Genomic DNA, 19,941 nt, shown 5'->3' with positions numbered 1-19,941 from the left:
CTTTGCTTTTTCTTTTTTTTCAGTAATTTAATTAAAGTTTACAGAAACAATATGAAAGAATTACTTGCTTATTTGTTTTATTGCAGAAATCATATGTTTATATTTTGTCATCAAAAAGTTATTTCACTTATGTGTGTTTAATTGTCACCTTATTTATTATGGGTGCTTTCAGGTGTAATACAGAGGGTGAAATATGACAAATGTAAAGAAATAAATATTTCTTACTTTGTTATTAATTACTTATAATTGGAATCAAACACATGAATGTGTTGTTAATGTATTTGATATAAAAGTACATTTAATTGTTTGTTTACTTTTAATCTTTATGAGACACTAGTGATTTAGGGCTATATAAGTAAACATTGATTGATTGATTGATTAATTATTGATTTACTTATTTTGTAGTTTAATTGATTATTTCTAAATGTAATCAATTATTTTACAATTTAGATATTTATTCCATGATTTATTGATGTATTTAATTATTTCATGAGCCTGTTTGGCAGCACTTTTTATAATGATATCTGTAAAAAAAAACTCAAGCGAATGGGGCTAACAGGAATGTAGTCCAATAATTATACATTTAAATGTTCTTCCAGTCAAACAATAATTTTGGTACTCCACAAACATATTGTCTGCCAAGAAGAAAATTGAAAAGTCTATCAATGAGAAAACATAATGAACCTTCTTGAGCGGGTACAATGATTTCTTTGTTCTGAAGCCTGGAACTTTGGAAGATGTTCAAAACATGGCGGCTAAGGAGGACACGTTCATACTTTTTCAGGAGTTGCTGTTAGATATTTTAGACTTTGCCCTGATGTGGGCTCTACCGAGGATGTCGTTGTGGTTTGTGCAGCCCTTTGAGACACTAGTGATTTAGGGCTATATAAATAATCATTGATTGATTGATTGACTTTGCGGAGTAGCAGCGTATGTTAACGCAAGCCTTGCTGATCCATCCATTTTCTACCGCTTATTCCCTTTCGGGGTCGCGGGGGGCGCTGGCGCCTATCTCAGCTACAATCGGGCGTGTAGCAGTTAATGTAGAGGCATTGATTGAAGTTGTTAGTCGAGTTATTTCCGCACTTTAAGTAAGACCAAGATATCAGTGAGTGCTTCTTGGGTGGAAGTGAAAGTGCCGGTAACCAATCAGATGTTAGGACCCGCCCATTGACTTTGACGACTGACTTTGACGGATAAAATAAATTCATGAAGGGCTGCAACACAGGTTTGTGGAATAAGTCAACAAATCAATAAATAATTTAACAAATAATTAAATATTGAAATGATCCAAGTTATTTTAAAAATCATGTACTTTTAAATCAAATACATTAAAACATATTTAATAGCACATTTATGTATTTACCTCCAATTATATTTAACTAAGGACATATTTAAGTAATTATTTAAATGTGTATTTATTTTTTTTCCCATTTGAACCATAGTGTAAATTTGGCATTTCTTTAAAGGCCTATGTTGAATAGATACTATACAATATACAAATTGTCTCCATAGTGAATATTTAGTGGGTTGCAGCTTAATGAACTGCAGCACACACACATCCCCAGATCCCATTCTACTACCATGCTAGCTCGACTGGTGGATCACTGCCATTTGTGCAAAAAGTGTGAGTTTTCCTCCTCCCACTTCTCAAAAACATGAATGTCAGATTAATTGGAGAATGGAGACTATATATTTTCCATAGGTGTGAATGTGCATGTGAATAGTTGTATTTGTGTCCTTAGTCCTGTGTGATTGGTCGGCATACTTGCAAACCTTGAGACCTGTGTGGGGGATGGGGGGCAAGGTCGGGGGTTGGGCGAGGGCGCTGTTGGGGGCGGGGCGTTGTTGGGGCGTGGTTAAGAGGGGAGGAATATATTTACAGCTATCCATCCATCCATTTTTACCGCTTATTCCCGCGGGGGGCGCTGGTGCCTATCTCAGCTTTAATCTGGCGGAAGGCAACGTACACCCTGGACAAGTCGCCATTTTATCGCAGTAGGTATAGAAATCTTTATTTATAATTTAATCACTTGTTTGTTTTTCAACAAGTTTTTAGTTATTTTTATATCTTTTTTTCCAAATAGTTCAAGAAAGACCACTACAAATAAGCAATATTTTGCACTGTTATACAATTTAATAAATCAGAAACTGATGACATAGTGCTGGATTTTACTTCTTTATCTTTTTTTTTTCAACCAAAAATGCTTTGCTCTGATTAGGGGGTACATCTCTGGAAAAAAAGGTTGGGAACCACTGCTCTCAAAGCCATAGATGTTATTGTCCCATATGCATGCACAGTAGATGGCAGTATTTTCCTGTTTAAGAGTGTCACAACATTGCTGCTTAGGGCAGACGAACTGCTTTACGGTAGACGAAAATGTGACTGCTGTTGTTGTGTGTTGTTGCCGCGCTGGGAGGACGTTAATGAGACTGCCTAACAATAAACCCACATAAGAAACCAAGAACTCGCCCTCGATCATTCTACAGTTATAACGTGATTGGGCAGGCACTCTGTTTATATTGTGGGAAAGCGGACGTGAAAACAGGCTGTAGACACGTCACTCCAGCTCCGCCTGAATTTCGGGAGATTTTCGGGAGAAAGTTTGTCCCGGGAGGTTTTCAGGATAGGCGCTGAATTTCGGGAGTCTCCCGGAAAATCCGGGAGGGTTGGCAAGTACGTTGGTCGGTGACCCCGTGCAGTGTTGACCCGGCTGGGAAAGGCTCCAGTTCACCAGTGACCCGAACGAGACTAAGTGGATTAGAATGAAACAGATCAATCAATCAATCAAAGTTTATTTATATAGCCCTTAATCACAAGTGTCTCAAAGGATTGCACGAGCCACAACAACATCCTCGGCTCAGATCCCACATCAGGGCAAGAAAAAATTCAACCCAATGGGAACAACTGTCGGTAACTACAGTTCATTGCTACATCTGTAAGTGTAAGTTGAACTCTACTATGTAAAGTAAAAGCCATTTATCAACATCACCCAGAAACGCTGCCGGCTTCGCTGGGCCCCAGCTCGTCTAAGATGGACTGATGCAATCAGTCCCCTACCCGGTTCCAGGTGATCTCCTCAATGATTGGTCCAAAGGCACTCAAGTGACTACAGTGCGCCATGACTGCTACAACTTTGAGCTAAAGCTATGTGATTGCAGTGTTTCCTCGTTAGTTTTTTGACGTGTAAAAATTCCCTGTTGTGCAGCATGGGGCTGCTCTACCCACGGTAACTGTGGAAGGCTTTTACATTGCATTCCTGACAAGCAGGTATGAAGACAAGCATGGTAAGTGAAGGTTTGCAAACAACACTGGAGAGCCACCAATTACAGCTTTTTGTGCAAGGTAAACACACTTTTTTTTTTCAGGAGAGAAGACACAAGCTAATACAAATAATGACAGAATAAATTAAAAAATAAAGAGATGGTTTGACAACAGATAATTTTTTTAATCTTAGTAAAACTAAAATAATGCATTTGGTAGCAGTAAAAGTAAAAAACAAATACAAATAGAAGAAAAGGTAAAAGAAACCCAATTTTGGGTGTAATAATAGATGAGAAATTTAACTGGAAATGTCATACAAAATATACAACTTAAAGTGACAAGAAATAAGTCTATAATGAATAAAGCAAAATATGTTGTGGACCAAAAATCACCCAATATTTTCGACAGCTCGCCAGTGTTACCATTTTCAAGTTCCAAGTTTATTCAAATTACCATATTACAATTACAAAATTAGTGAATATCCATTTAAGGATGGTGGTAAGTGAAAGGGTCCCCCAGATAAGCTAGAAGAAGCTTTTAGCAGTCCAGAGGTCATTATATGTATGGAATGCTGAAACATGTCGGCAAGCACAAAAACGCTGTATGATAAACACAAAATAGGAGCACTAGAGCAAAAATACACAGTCATTCAACCACGTACAACACAACAGGAGTCTACCCCACATGAGGCATTAGAGATAGGTGGTTAATAGGTATGATTTCAGTTTCTTTTTGAAGTTGGAGAATGAATACAGCATCCTGAGGCTCTCATCAAGCCGGTTCCAGATCTTTGGTCGCCTGCATACAACACTTAGAGCAGTACAAGCCAGTTGACGATGTTTATCTGATATCAGGTCAAAGTTGCGAGTGTTGTGGGCATGCTGGGGACGATAGATAGGAACCAAGCTACAGAGCCTGAGAGTCAGCCTGTGGGTGACTTGACAGGATAGACAAGCATTGTGATAAATATTGAACTCTGTCAGTCATAAGAGATGATAAGTATGGAATAAATGTCGAGTGGGGGCTTTAAACTTGGACCATGACAGGGCCCGTATTATTTTCTTTTGCATGGATTCTAATTTGTGAAGGTATGTAGGGAAGGTGTTACACCAGATGATATTACAGTAGTTTAGATGTGGTTCAAAGAGAGTTGTGTATAGAGTAAGTAGAGCATAAAGAAGAGAATGATGAAGGTGAAAGAACAGGCCAACATATTTGGATACTTTGTTTAACAGATGGCTAATGTGACATTTGAAATTGAGGTATTTGTCAATGATGACCCCCAGGAATTTTGTGGAGTTCACTCTCTGTATTTCCTTCCCATTGATGTTGATATGGCAGTGCCCAGTATTTGTCTGGTTTTTATTGGAATGAAATTCAATTAATTTTGTTTTACTAACATTAAGTGAGAGCTTATTTCATATCTGAGTTACTGTGCAGAAATATGGGGGAATAAGTACAAAAGTACACTTATTCACTCAGCATGTTACAAAACAGAAAGATCAGTTAAAATAATACATCATGAATGATACAAAAAGTGATTACAAATACATTGGATGCGGCCACCACACGTGACATATTTTACACAAAAGTCACAATTCTAATTGTTGGTCCAAAGTTAATGAAGATTTTGGCAAAATGAATGTAATACTAGGTTTTTTTTGTGTTGTTATATGTATTTGTTTACATTTATTGAACGTAGCAGCAAAGTGCGTGAAATACGGCTGCAAAATTTAACTTTCGCAAAATAAATGCATGTTTTATTGTAAGTTTATAAGCTGGAGTATGTTTAGAGCTATCAGACATATTGTTTTAGTTGATTTTGTCAGAAACAGTAGCGTCAATCTGACAGCAATTGCATGCACACGTCTTTGGTAGGACACATAGCGCCTGTTGTGCAGTGGGCCATACTCTCTTTATATGCCACTCTGCATCAGACAAACACAAGTCTGGAGCTCAAGTCATAGAGAAATTTCTGAAGCGCAACACCTGTGACTAACGTGGAGAAGCTGTATCTCAGCTACAATCGGGCGGAAGGCGGCGTACACCCTGGACAAGTCGCCACCTCATCGCAGGGCCAACACAGATAGACAACAGTCACACTCACATTCACACACTAGGGCCAATTTAATGTTGCCAATCAACCTATCCCCAGGTGCATGTCTTTGGAAGTGGGAGGAAGCCGGAGTACCCGGAGGGAACCCACGCATTCACGGGGAGAACATGCAAACTCCACGCAGAAAGATCCCGAGCCTGGGATTGAACCCAGGACTGCAGGACCATCGTATTGTGAGGCAGACGCACTAACCCCTCTTCCGCCGTGAAGCCTGTGAAGACACATGGAAGTTATTATTATTCATTATTAATATGACTGTAAGTAAATGCATTGTTCATCTGTTTTATAAGTCCCCTAATTTGTAATTTTTTTGTATATATTTTAGTAATCAGCCTGACCTAAGCCTTGATAATAATCCATGTGACCCACACATGGTGTCATATCTTTTGACAAGGCATCACAATATAAACTTTTTGAATATGTTTCAACTACTATAAGAGGCTGTAATCGTGAAAATAACAAATAAATACATTTTTGATATATTTCACTCTATATGTAGTGAATCCACAGCATTTATTCTCAAACTGTGGTATGTGTACTGCTAGTGGTACACAGGCTCCATTTCATTGTACGCCAAAGAATCACTTGACTAAATTACAGTGCTTTAATTTCCTATCCCGGGCAAGGGATTGTTCTGTGTGGAGTTTGCATGTTTTCCCTGTGACTGCGTGGGTTCCCTCCGGATACTCCGGCTTCCTCCCACCTCCAAAAGCATGCACCTGGGGATAGGTTGATTGGCAACACTAAATTGCCCTAGTGTGTGAATGTAAGGGTGAATGTTGTCCGTCTATCTGTGTTGGCCCTGTGATGAGGTGGCATCTTGTCCAGGGTGTATCCCGCCATCCGTCCGAATGCAGCTGAGATAGGCTCCAGCAACCCCCGTGACCCCAAAAGGGACAAGCGGTAGAACATTGATGAATGGATGGATGGATGTTAAATAAAACCGCTGCCTTGTTTTTAATGAATGCTTAGGCCTACTACGCTACTGTATTCCAATGTTGGTCATTATGGTGGCGCTTGGAGAGCCAGGTTTTTTCTTAGGTGGTACTTGGCAAAAAAAAAAAGATTGAGAACAACTGTTGTATAGAATTCAAGTTCCATCCGTTAATCCGTTTTCTACCGCTTATTCCCTTTTGGCCGCTGGTGCTTATCTCAGCAACAATCGGGCGGAAGGTGTGGTACACCCTGGACAAGTTGCCACCTCATCGGAGGGCCAACACAGATAGACAGACAACATTCACACACTAGGGCCGATTTAGTGTTGCCACTCAACCTATCCCCAGGTGCATGTCTTTGGAAGTGGGAGGAAGCCGGAGTACCCGGAGGGAACCCACACATTCATTGGGAGAACATGCAAACTCCACACAGAAAGATCCCGAGCCCGGGATTGAACCCAGGACTACTCAGGACATTCGTATTGTGAGGCAGACGCACTAACCCCTCTTCCACCGTGCTGCCAGAATTCAAGTTCACTTTTTGAAATAACTTATAACTCAATTGAGTCGTTCATGTATGTATTCATGTCAGTGTCCATGTGGCACCTCAGATATTATTATATTAACATGAATCCATCATTTACTGTGTTTATGACTGAAAATGGAACATACTTAACAGTGACGTGCTGTCAGGGGAGCCAAGTGAGATAGTGCCTCACCTTGCCACCAGGTGGGTTAACCATGAGATGTTCAAAAACCATCTATCCATCCATTTTGTACCGCATATTGCCTTTGGTTAAAAAACAAAGTAATACAATTAAATAAGTTTTAATATTTCTCTTTTGGTTTATGCTTTCTATGTTACTTTGGTGGGGTTCCTGTATATTTTGATCGTTTTCATGGTAAAAATAAGAAAATACGGCGAGAAGTGAGGCAGACACAAGTGGTGCCTCCACGGCTACACACAAAGTGTATTAAGCGTGTGCGTGCGAGGGGCACGTGCTTGTTGCCACTGGGGAAAAGGCAGGCCATGAGGCAGCAAGTACCTCTGCCTCACAGTAGGGGGAGATATATTGTCAACTTGCATTTCAATGCCCCAGCAGTACTCTGACTCGCCACACTGGGGGAGGTGGGGGCGCTCAAGCTAGCAGACACATGTCTCTCCAGCGGAAGCCAGCCTTTTCTTTAAAAACTGTATTTATAAAAATATGGTATTTTTACTAGAGTAAGTCAGCGTTTGTGAGTGTTTTTCGACAGATACAAAACTTTGTTTTATTGCTTGGAATGAAATTGAATTAAATGATTGTGTCTGCCAATATGGAGGATTATATACTGTTTCCAAGATGAAATCCTTCTCTAAACTGGACTTTAAGACAAAATGAAAGTGATCATACAAAGTAAGTTTTCATGGAGGATAGCTAATGCTGCTTCAGATACAAATACAGAAAGGTAAGATACACTCACAATACTTGATTTATTTTGTTAAAAGCAAATGGGACCAAAAAGTAATTAATAACTTTATAAAATACTTTTTGGACCCATTTATCTTATCATAATATGATACCGTTTTTATGAAAGCAAATAACTACTTTCTTTTTCCTGTTACTCCAGTGTGCAACCTAAATCAACAATGATTAGAGCTGCACATAAGAATTTAAGTAAAAAAAAGAAGGGGAAAAAAATATCTATACCTCACCTGGTGTATAGTTCACCGCACGTCACTGCTACTGGTGGGCTGTGCGTTTCCCACCTAGGCCTTCAGTGATGTCCGACTTCAATGATTACCTCTCAAAATACCATAATGGATGTCACCACATGACCATTGCTGGAGAAATACTATACAGGAACATTTAGGCACTACTGGCCATTAAATCACATCAACGGTATACAAAACGGGTTATTTTCTGGCGCATTTAAAAATAAATTAAAATGCATCATTAATTAAAACATGCACCATGAATTTCTCTGCTTGGCTTATGCAACTTCCGGTCAATAAAGTTTGATTCAAAGTACACACTTTTCAAAGATATATTAACTGCCCTGACCACATGATGGCGAAACATACACATGTAACAATGTTCATTAAATGACAAGCATGACACACTTTAATAACAAGAGTTCACAACTTTTAGTTGTACCAGAGCAGCTACTGTCAACAACTTGTGATCTGATTGGCTATCGCAACTGTCTATCAACTCTTTGTGTACTAAACGGTCCCGGTGAGTATCCAATCTCAGGACGCGTACATGTCACGTTCAACGTGAGGCTATGAGAAGGCCTAACTGACAACAACTCGTGATCTGATTGGCTATCACAACTGTCTATCACTAAACGTCCCCGTTCACTTACGGCGCACAGGCGCCAGCACTGCTGATTCTGAAGGCTTCTGGCAGATTTGGTACAGCATGGCAACATAAGCTAGCTGAATTCTGATTGGATACAAACTCTAAATAAGAACAACAGCACTAGGACGTGCATATTAAGACATTAAATCAGGGGTGTCAAATCAGGTCCGCAAACAGGTTTTATCCGGCCCGCTGGATGAGTTTGCCAAGTACAACAATGAGCCACATTTTTTTTAATGAATTAAACCGCTGTTCTAAATGTGTCCACTAGATGTTGCAATGGCAATTCTTCGTATCTTTGCAGATGAGCTACAAATATAAAATATTGAAAATGAACAAATTACATAAAAAAACATCCTGTTATTTGATTTTAATTGTATTATTTTATTTTTATAGATTGAAAATTAACACCAATGAGTTGACTGATGAACATGATCACATAAAGTTAAAGTTAAAGTACCAGTGACGCACACACACACACGAGGTGTGGTGAAATTTTTCCTCTGCATTTGACCCATACCCTTGTTCCTCCCCTGGGAGGTGAGGGGAGCAGTGGGCAGCAGCGGTACCACGCCTTGGAATAATTTTTCGTGATTTAAACCCCAATTCCAACCATTGATGCTGAGTGCCAAGCAGGGAGGTAATGGGTCCCATTTTATTCATTCCGATCGTATGAAAAAACACAAATAAAGGTAGAATACTATTAACCACAACATGTAAGTGTAAAAAAAAAAACCATTATCATTTGTACATTTTCAGAATGTGCACTTTTGTTCTGTTTTTAAAGGGGAACATTATCACCAGACCCATGTAAGCGTCAATATATACCTTGATGTTGCAGAAAAAAGACCATATATTTTTTTAACTGATTTCCGAACTCTAAATGGGTGAATTTTGGCGAATTAAACGCCTTTCTATTTATCGCTGTCGGAGCGATGACGTCAGAACGTGACGTCACCTAGGTAATAAAGCCGCCATTTTCTCAAACACATTACAAACACCGCGTCCCAGCTCAGTTATTTTCTGTTTTTTCGACTATTTTCTGGAACCTTGGAGACATCATGCCTCGTCCGTGTGTTGTCGGAGGGTGTAACAACACTATCAGGGAGGGATTCAAGTGGCACCACTGGCCCAAATATGCGAAAATGGCAAGAAATTGGACGAAATTTGTTCAAAATACAAGGGTGTGGGGAAAGCTGACGAAATGGTCGGACGTTTGTTTACCGACGAAAGCTATGCTACTACAGAGATGGCAAGATTGTTTGGATATCCTGCGACACTCAAAGCAGATGCATTTCCAACGATAAAGTCAAAGAAATCTTCCGCCAGACCCCCATTGAATGTGCCGGAGTGTCTGCACATTTTACCGGCGATGCTAAGGCAGACATGGCACAGAGATGTATGGATAACCTGCAGATGCATTTCCAACGATAAAGTCAACTAAATCACAAAGGTGAGTTTTGTTGATGTTGTTGACTGATGTGCTAATCAGACATATTTAATCGCGGCATGACTGCCAGCTAATCGATGCCAACATGCTATTTAGGCTAGCTGTATGTACATTTGAAAATATATTTACATCCAGCGTTTCCCTCCACCCACATTTAATGCCAAACAAACACTTACCAATCGATGGATTTAAGTTGATCCAGTGTCACAAGATGCGAAACTTCCGATCGTTTGTCTGCATATTTTACCGGCGATGCCAAGGCAGACATGCCCGAATAGCGTCAATAGCTATTCGCTCAATAGCTTCAGTTTCTTCTTCAATTTTGTTTTCACTATATGCCTCCATACTCCAACCATCCGTTTCAATACATGCGTAATCTGTTGAATCGCCTCAGCCGCTGAAATCCGAGTCTGAATCCGAGCTAATGTCGCTATATCTTGCTGTGCTATTCGTATTGGCATCGCTGGATGACGTCACAGGAAAATGGACGATGGCTTCACAGATAGCGAAAATTAGGCACTTTAAAGCTTTATTTAGGGATATTCTGGGATGGGTAAAATTTTGAAAAAAACTTCAAAAAATAAAATAAACCACTGGGAACTGATTTTTATTGGTTTTAACCCTTCTGAAATTGTGATAATGTTCCCCTTTAAACAAAGAAAACAATCTGATGTTCGTCTATAATTTTAAATTATCGTGCTGTAATGTTCCTAGTCCGGCTCACTTGGGAGTAGATTTTTCTCCATGTGGCCCCTGATCTAAAATTAGTTTGACACCCGTGCATTAAATGAATATGGATAACCTTAGATAAGTAGTTAATATAAATGAGTAACTATCTTAAATTGTGATCAGGATTCCTAACCACGTAAAGCGAGCATAGACGTCTTTATTAAAACTGGCGGCACACAGCTGCTATTTATCTTTAATTTGTGCCTATTTAACATTGATTGATTGATTGATACTTTTATTGGTAGATTGCACAGTTCAGTACATATTCTGTACAATTGACCACTAAATGGTAACACCCGAATACGTTTTTCAACTTGTTTAAGTCGGAGTCCACGTTAATCAATTCATGGCACAAATATATACTATCAGCATAATACAGTCATCACACAAGTTAATCATCATAGTATGTACATTGAATTATTTACAATCTGGGGGGTGGGATGAGGAGCTTTGGTTGATATCAGCACTTCAGTCATCAACAATTGCATCAACAGAGAAATTGACATTGAAACAGTGTAGGTCTTACAGCAGGATATGTACAGCAAGCAGAGAACATAGTGATAACATAAGAGCAAGTAAATACATTAGAAGTACATTTGATTATTTACATTTCGTTATTTATAATCCGGGATGTGAATGGAGGAGGGTATTAGTAAAGGGTTGAAGTTGCCTGGAGGTGTTGTTTTAGAGCGGTTTTGAAGGAATATAGAGATGCACTTACATTTACACCTGTTGGGAGTGCATTCCACATTGATGTGGCATAGAAGGAGAATGAGTTAAGACCTTTGTTAAATCGGAATCTCGGTTTAACATGTTTTGTGGAGCTCCCCCTAGTGTTGTGGTTATGGCGGTCATTTACGTTAAGGAAGTAGTTTGACATGTACTTCGATATCAGGGAGGTGTAGCGGATTTTATAGAATAGGCTCAGTGCAAGTTGTTTTACTCTTGCACTGAGCCTAGTCTACATGCGGCATTCAATTCCGTTCAGCACTTTCATGAACATGAGAATAAGAGGCGTCGTCACATACATGTGTTTGTTTATGTCCACGTTATCGACGTTTTTTTTCTTCTTTTTTCTTGTAGATCGTGTCTTTATAACATTGAGTATGGGAGCCTTTGTGATAGAGGCGCCCACGTCCCGCCATGCACCGCGGTGCTAAGAGCTAGTTAGCCTCGTAGCTTCCGGAGCTAGCTCGGCACATTTGACCCTGTGAGTGTGAGCGCCTGTGAGCAGCAAGACATCCGGGCGCTGTGGATGGAAGATGGCGACACTTATCCTCCCGGGCGAATGGATCAAAAATTGGGAAAAAAATGGGAAACACGAATTGTGAGTGTTTCAACTTTAACTTGTTAAATACGAGGCGAGATGAGAGAAGTAACATTGCGGCGCTAGCTTGCCGGGAATAATCAAGTGTTGGTCGGAGCTAACGCCAGCTAGCGTACACACAATTGACCGTCTGCTATTTCAAGCGAAAACACGGTTTTGGAGCTTATATCATGGACTATAGCGGCTTTATTATTCACGCAGTGGTTGGTTATGAGTAATAAACTCTGCAAATAGCAGCTAACGTCACATACATTGCTGCAAGCATTGTCTATGGACCTCATGGAAGTGTAAATACGATGCTAGTTAGCATGGACGCTGTTTTTTTTTACCAATTCTAACACAATATGCGATTGCTTGTCTTATCAACGTTTCTACACTCACTAAACACATATTTTTGTTTTAAATATTGTTGGGTTATATCACTTGCAATACGGGTTAATAACGAAGTATAAGGAAATACGCATCATGACACACAGCTAGCATATTAGCAGGACTGTTAGCCATTTTGCTGGTTTCATTGTAGTCAAGTCCATCCAAAACAAAGATGTCATTGGAAGGCCTAAACAAAATAAAGTCATGCAAACTGTCGATTCAAACGAAAACCTATGACTAATCGAGCTCGCTGTTGGTTTCAACGGTCAATCATTGTGATCAGATAGATGTATTGGTAGTGGTCACTGCCAGATTAACGTTTCACGTTCTGCATAAACAACAAAAAATTTGTCACCGTCGCCAACTTTATCGTCTAATATGCATCTTGCAAATTTTAGTAGTGTATTTTCTCATGTAAAGAAATTCTCAAATCTTTTCTTTTATTCTGTTTATAAACAAAATATTACAATACACAAAGGCAGTGAATGTGCTTGCAATTGCAGTCCTAAAGGGGCCCTATTATGCAATACCAACATTTTTTACTTATTGGTGTTGTAAGCACAATACCAATGGGCGCAATTTGCAAAATGCACAACCACATTTTGCAAATTTAATGTCAAATCAAATTGTTTATTGGATTCATCACTATACAGTGTACATCCACGACTAAACTACTACCACAACTTGGTTTACTATTTATAAAATATAATAATGTAGGGTTACCTGGAACTTGAAATGGGCCACCCGGCCTGAATTCACACTTCCCTCGCCAAACACCTTCGTTTCCCAACCCTCACGCTTGGATAAATAGGCCTTGATGCCATCCACGTAGTGTTGGGTGACTGTTTTGCTGTTAGATCGCGTCCAAATTTGCAAAGTGCGTGAGATTGGTGAAATGCTTACAACAACGGCACCTGCTGTTGTGTATTTGGGATCTGCATTAGTCCCCAGTATTTGTAATCAAACTGTAGGGTCATTGCAGATATATTTTATTTAACAAAAAATCTTGCCTATACATACTTTCTCCAAACGATCTGTTTGGAATTTGTGACATCATCGATTGGGAAAAACATCTCCAGATTATCCATATATGGTATACATGTACCCAGAGTGCTGTGCACGTGTCCACCATTGTTGTTTTTGTTGTAGTCAATAAGTTCCTTCTTTTTCTCTTTGCACATGCATTCTCTGCTGTTGCAATTTCAAATACAAAGTAGCATATACTTCTAAACTATATCTGCCAGTTGTTTCAATATGGAAACGCTGTAAACTACAACATTAGGCCCTTTTCCAACAAAATTTCAGGAACTTTTGGTTCCTGGAACTTGTAGTTCCCGGGACTCTAGGTTTCTTTAGAAGTGTATGGTTTGTGTTCCCACCGCATTTCACAGTTCAGAGTAGTTTATACAAATCAGGCTAATGACGTATGGAGGAGTGATTTACTATATTTCTATACTGACACCATGTAAATAAACAGACAATATTAGGTCAGTTATTTTACTAAAAAGTAAGTGAATAAAATACAAAGCAATATGATTTAAAAAAATAAAGTGGACAGAATTGTCCATAAAAAGTTGTTATTACAGAATTGTCCATAAAAAGTTGTTTTTCTGTCCGCAATGTGCAACAGTCAGAGAGTCCTGTCAGTAAATGATGTAGTCATAAGGGTCAGGCAATTCCTTTTGGTCCATTTCAATGTAAGTAACAATATATAAATAATAGATGTTAAGTGTTTGTCTCACGGCGACAACACAAACACATCGGCTTTAGTGTTAGCTTGTTAGCATTAGCATTCTGTTCACTCAGATTGGGGTCAGGCCTTAACTAGAATTTGACAAATGCCTAGGTCAAACATTGGTTGTCCAAGAGGAACTTCGAAAGGTCGAAATTGTGAGTATCCTTGCACCGTATAATTTATATTACCGTATTTTCTGCACTATAAGGCGCACCTAAAAACCTAAAATTTTCTCAAAAGCTGACAGTGCGCCTTATAATCCGGTGCACCTTATATAGGGACGGATATTTAGCCACAACAGGTCTCACAACTACGGTAAGCAGCCGCCGAGTTAATTTTCCCCGTAGGAGAAGCGCGCGGTGCATGCTGGGATATATGACTGCGCCAGGCCATGCCGTTTCATTGCCATTTGTGTGTTTATGTAAAGACCCCAAAATGGCTCCTATTGAGAGACATGATTTCTAGGGTTGGGTATCGAGTATCGATTGGAACCGAGACTAACTTTCTGATTCTTCCGGAATCGTTCAAAAGTTCAAATTTCGATTCCTAGTTTTGATACCCAGTCCGCCGATCGGAAAAAAATAATAAGTCTGCCTACCCGGAAGAAGAAGCCGCTGAACACCAACGAAGAAGCGCCCACTGCCGGAAGTGTTAGCATTGCCGAGCCTATGTAGTCGAGCGAGTCAGTCAAGCATGGATAGCGGGTGTCGACGGTCGAAGGTGTGGCTTTATTTTACTAGAAAAAATGAAATATTGGCGAAATGTATCACGTGTGACAGGACTGTTTCGTGCTTAGGAGGGTGCACGTCGAACATGATGAAGCACCTCCGAGTTCATGGAGTACAAATAAATGCGTGTCCCGTTTTCGACAGGAGACACTATCTGTCCAGAACGCTGACGCATCCTGCCTGAGAAAGCGGATATGGTCATGTTCCTAAACAAGAACTGTCTGATTTTATACTGTACCTGCTGCTAATCTGGACTGGGTTTTGCAAGTTGTTTCTTATTGTTTATTTGCTTTTCTGCACCAGGTTAGCCCATCAGTGGGAGCACGGTAACATGTTTAAGTACCTGCACCATATTACACTTGTGTGTGTAAATGTGTTTTCATGAGGTTTTCAAAAATAAAGCTCTCTTGATGAAAGTGTACCCCTGTGAAAATGTATTCATAATTTATAATATTTATATTCAAGTTCATAGATTTGATATTTATAGATTTGATATTTATATTCTAGTTGAAAATAGCCCTGTGAGGAATTCATAGTAAAGTTCATAAAAAGTTAATAGAATTAATATTGATGGTGAATGTCAGACTATTTCATTCAGAAAGACTGTAAGTTAGCTAGCTCATTTAAAATATCCTAAACTTTTTTTTGACCCTGCCTTTTTTTTTTTTTTAAAGAAAGAATCGGAATCGAGAGAATCGTCAGGAATCGGAATCGAAACAAAGAATCGGAATCGTTCGAATTCAAACGATACCCAACCCTAATGATTTCAGGAAATCAGGAATTGTCGCTGAACTGCTAGACAACAGCAGCGACACTGACTCCATTTTCGACGTCTGGAAATAGTGCAAAGCAATAACAATATATCAATAACTCAACGTTGCTCAAACGGTAGTGTCACACAACACACAAAATAAACATGTAAAGCTCACTTTATTAAGTTATTCCTCATCCACAAATCCGTCCGAATTAAACATGCCATAAGAGGTCTCGCAACTATGGTAATCAGCCGTCTACCTTATTTTCCCCCGTAGAAGAAGTGCGCGGTGCATGCTGGGATATGACTGCGAGAGGCGTGCCGAGTATACACTCAACATGGGAATAGAGCAGCAGAGAAAGAATTTAACATTAACAGCAGCGACACTGACTCGTTTATGACGACTTCGACGAGACGGAGCCGGGCATGTTTGATGCCATATTGGCCCAACTGTTTGATCGAACACTGAAGAAGAAGAATTTGAGGGATTCGTGGATGAGGAATAACTTAATAAAGTGAGCTTTACATGTTTATTTTGTGTGTTGTGTGACATTATGGTTTGAGCAACGTTGAGTTATTGATATATTATTGCTTTGCACTATTTCGAGTGTTACTATATTGTGATTGCATTAATGTTTGATTTACCATAACAGTATCAGACTTTTTTACGTGTTTATTGAATCGGGGAAAATAATAAAACAGCTGTTTATTCATTTTGAGAGTGAACGGAGTTGTCAGAACGCCGGTTTGACTGACCTATCTGACTGTTTTGTTGACATTCCCTTTAGCGCAGCTCCATCTAAAGGATGCATAACATAACCCCACCCTCTACTGTAGCATCTATTCTATGTGCCTTGTAATGCGGTGTGCCTTTTATGAACAAAATATTAAAATATGCCAATCATTGAAGGTGCACCTTACAATCCGGTGCGCCTTATAGTGTGGAAAATACGGTACCTTGAGCAACACAATAAATTTCTAGAATAATAAAAGCTTTAATTCAGCTATAACTATCTAGCACTCATCTAACATTCGATAATCAGCATGATTTTGTAACAGTCCATTTTTATTAATATCCCGAAGTTAAGCATATTAAACGATTTTAACATCATAAAAACATACCAGATTTTGAACCACGACCAGGATTCCAACATTTTGCTTTGTATGGAAAGTACTACTGACTTCCACCACAGAGTCATTGGAAGCCAGGGTACGTTTGGGGTAAAATATCAATTCAATAATTTACATTTTATTGTGCTTCTACGCGCACCCCCCCAACCCCCACCCCACACACACACACACACAGCCATGAAGCTTTATGCAGAGAGCGTCTTTTGCATTTACCAAATGCGAAAGACATTTGGTAAATGGAAATCATATACTGCAGATTACAAGCTGGACGTAGTGAAATATGCAGCAGAAAACGACAAGAGGAAGCAACGCATACCTTTGGAGTTGGGAGAGTTTTTTACAAGCGACATTAAGGAAGAAGATTTCATCGGATTTATCGATTAGGAGTGACAGATTGTTTGGTAAACTTGTAGCATGTTCTATATGTTAAACTTATTTGAATGACTCTTACCATAACATGTTATGTTAACATACCAGGCACGTTCTCCGTTGGTTATTTATGCATCATATAACGTACACTTATTCAGCCTGTTGTTCACTATTCTTTATTTATTTTAAATTGCCTTTCAAATGTCTATTCTTGGTGTTGGATTTTATCAAATAAATTTCCCCCAAAAATGCGACTTATACTCTAATATATATGTTTTTTTTCCTTCTTTATTATGCATTTTCGGCTGGTGCGACGTATACTCCGGAGCGATTTATAATCCGAAAAATACGGTATGTATTAAGGCTGCACGATTTTGAGAAAAAACCTAAGTGGGGTTTTTTCTTCACAAAATTGCGATTGCAACCCGATTTGCAATTTTTATATTTTATACATATAAATGCATGGAACTTCAAAAACAAAAAGTAAAGGAAGGCATGTTACTTTTAGACTGTCAATCAACACATTCTTGTCTGAAGGTGCCACACAGAACAATATGCAATAATAAAATAAATCACAAAGTCTTGCGCTATTTTTAAGTGTTATTACTGCTGTTATGATAACAAACGGTACAATTGCTACAGGTTTTACTTCCCGTGCATACACTTTCGTTTCGTTAGTCAGGGCTTCCCCGGACACACAACAACACTTCCTCATTTTCCGCCAATCACCTTTCAGACATGGACTGTGTGTTTGCAAACATTAAAAAACTGACATCAAATCCAAGCCACACAGACATAACATTAACATTAGCTGGCTGCTCCAGTATGAATTGATATATGTAGCCTATTAATTGCACACTATTGGCAAGTGATGCATTGAAAACTTGACCATCGAAAAAAGACTTTGATGACAGGAAACGGCGCTATCAAAACCGGACGCAAACAAAACGCACACCATTGTGACGTTCTGGATGTTAGTATGTCTGCGATGTGGACATAATTTTTTATATATATTCCAGATATACCCGCGTTCCTGAATAACAATAAAAACTATACAGTGTTTATAATGTAATCAAAATGTATAATAACAATGCAGGTAACCATTTAAAAATATATAAACGTTTGTTTCTATTGACTGTAGACTTGTTTACCCTTGTGAGCATTTTCGTCACATTTGCATCTAAAACTTGGTCGTGGGGGGGGTAGCACATGTGCAAATACATATTTTAACCCTTTCATCACATTTTGCTCCCAAAATAAATCTACTCAAAGTTGATCAGGGTAGAGTAAAATGTTTGCCTACCTGGATAGCATGTTTGAAATAAGCTTTAACCATAAACAAATGGACATGAGATTGACGTGGAAATGTCACTACTGTACGTGTGCTGCAGAGCTATCCCCCCCTCCTCTTCCTCCATGTTCAGACACTTCTTTAACACGGAATAAACAAAGTCTTAGGTTGCATGAACTGGTCCGTAAAAGACAATGGTTTTTTTCACCACTTTAAAACTTGAATGCAGCGCGCTCGTAACTACGAAGGTTAGTTAGTTAGATTCAGTTTTTTTCGAACATGCAATACAACTACAGCGGAGGGAATTTTGAACAACAAATCAATGATTGGAGTGACAAACTTTCTATCCAAACAATAACCTGTTTGTTGACAAAAGCATACAGCCATGGAAGCACATTTATTTCTGTTTATGTTTCAAAAGAGTTGCCGTCGGAGCCGACAAATTGCTGCTGCTGCTGCTGCTGCTGCTGCTGCTGCTAGCCGGAAAAAACAGCTTAAGCTTAGGCCTGGGCCCATATTAGTGAACTAGTCATCGACTATCTTTACGCTTAGTCGGCTAATCGGATAATAAGGCACAAAATTGGTGGCTCCAATTCAGCCATCAACTTTTAAAATCAGTTTGCGCTATTGTAGGCATGTGGTTACTAAAAAGATGATTAATTCACTCATAAATATTTATTTATACTGTTAGCATGCTGCTCATTCGGCTTATATAGAAAATAAAATAACTATCAAACTTGTGGTCAGTTAAAAGAAAGGACAGGCTAAGTGCTAAAAACACAATGTTTTTTTAATGTAAAAAAGGGCAGTTAAAATAGTAGCAATAACAACAAACGATAAAACACCAAAATTGTCTAACTTGCCCAAAAAGAACAGAGTATTTTTTGTTGTGTTTAAAAAGCTGCACACTGGTATATTATTATTTGTTAACTCTTTGCATTTTCATCAATCTAATAGGTTTAATGTATAGCCCTCAATTCTTAACATTTTAGTTATCGGATAAATTGTATGTTTAATCTTCTGATACCGGGGAATTGGTGCCCAATGTTGTGTTTGTCTGCTTTAAAAAATACTTTGATTTAGACAAAAATCAACTGCCGGCTAAAATGAAAGGTAAAGTTCTTTTTCTCACCACTTCGTCTCACATTTGTTAGTAGAGGTGGGAGAAATAATCTATTTTTAGATGCGTCGCAATTGAGACATGGACGATTATATAAATCATTAGTAAGCTGCAATCGCTTTGTTTATTGTGAATAAAGACAGTCCTAATATTTGGCTGACCGTGACGAGCCACCTCAGAGAGATCCAACCAGCTCCTTTATTTTAGGGGATTTATGCATTTCCATTAATTTATTTACCTGTTTTTAATTGCAAATGCACTGGTTTTTAAAGTT

General features: G+C 38.9%; 1 protein-coding gene across 6 annotated transcripts in view; it reads left to right on the top strand.

Moving 5' to 3' along the window:
• The first annotated feature begins 12,007 nt into the window (after positions 1-12,007).
• thoc2 (THO complex 2) overlaps positions 12,008-19,941 on the top strand; it is a 47,422-nt gene continuing 39,488 nt past the window's right edge. For all 6 annotated transcript variants that reach the window (XR_009806455.1, XM_061897730.1, XM_061897729.1 and 3 more), the window contains exon 1: positions 12,008-12,167. Coding sequence is in view for 5 of the 6 variants with exons in the window: in XM_061897730.1 (XP_061753714.1) it covers positions 12,103-12,167 (65 nt within the window). In the remaining variant the exon portion in view is untranslated. The remainder of the gene's footprint in view (positions 12,168-19,941) is intronic.

This window comes from Nerophis ophidion, linkage group LG04, assembly GCF_033978795.1.
Source record: "Nerophis ophidion isolate RoL-2023_Sa linkage group LG04, RoL_Noph_v1.0, whole genome shotgun sequence".
Lineage (NCBI taxonomy): Eukaryota > Metazoa > Chordata > Actinopteri > Syngnathiformes > Syngnathidae > Nerophis > Nerophis ophidion.
The sequence above is the reverse complement of the archived record's forward strand: the minus strand, read 5'-3'. Positions and strand labels throughout refer to the sequence as shown.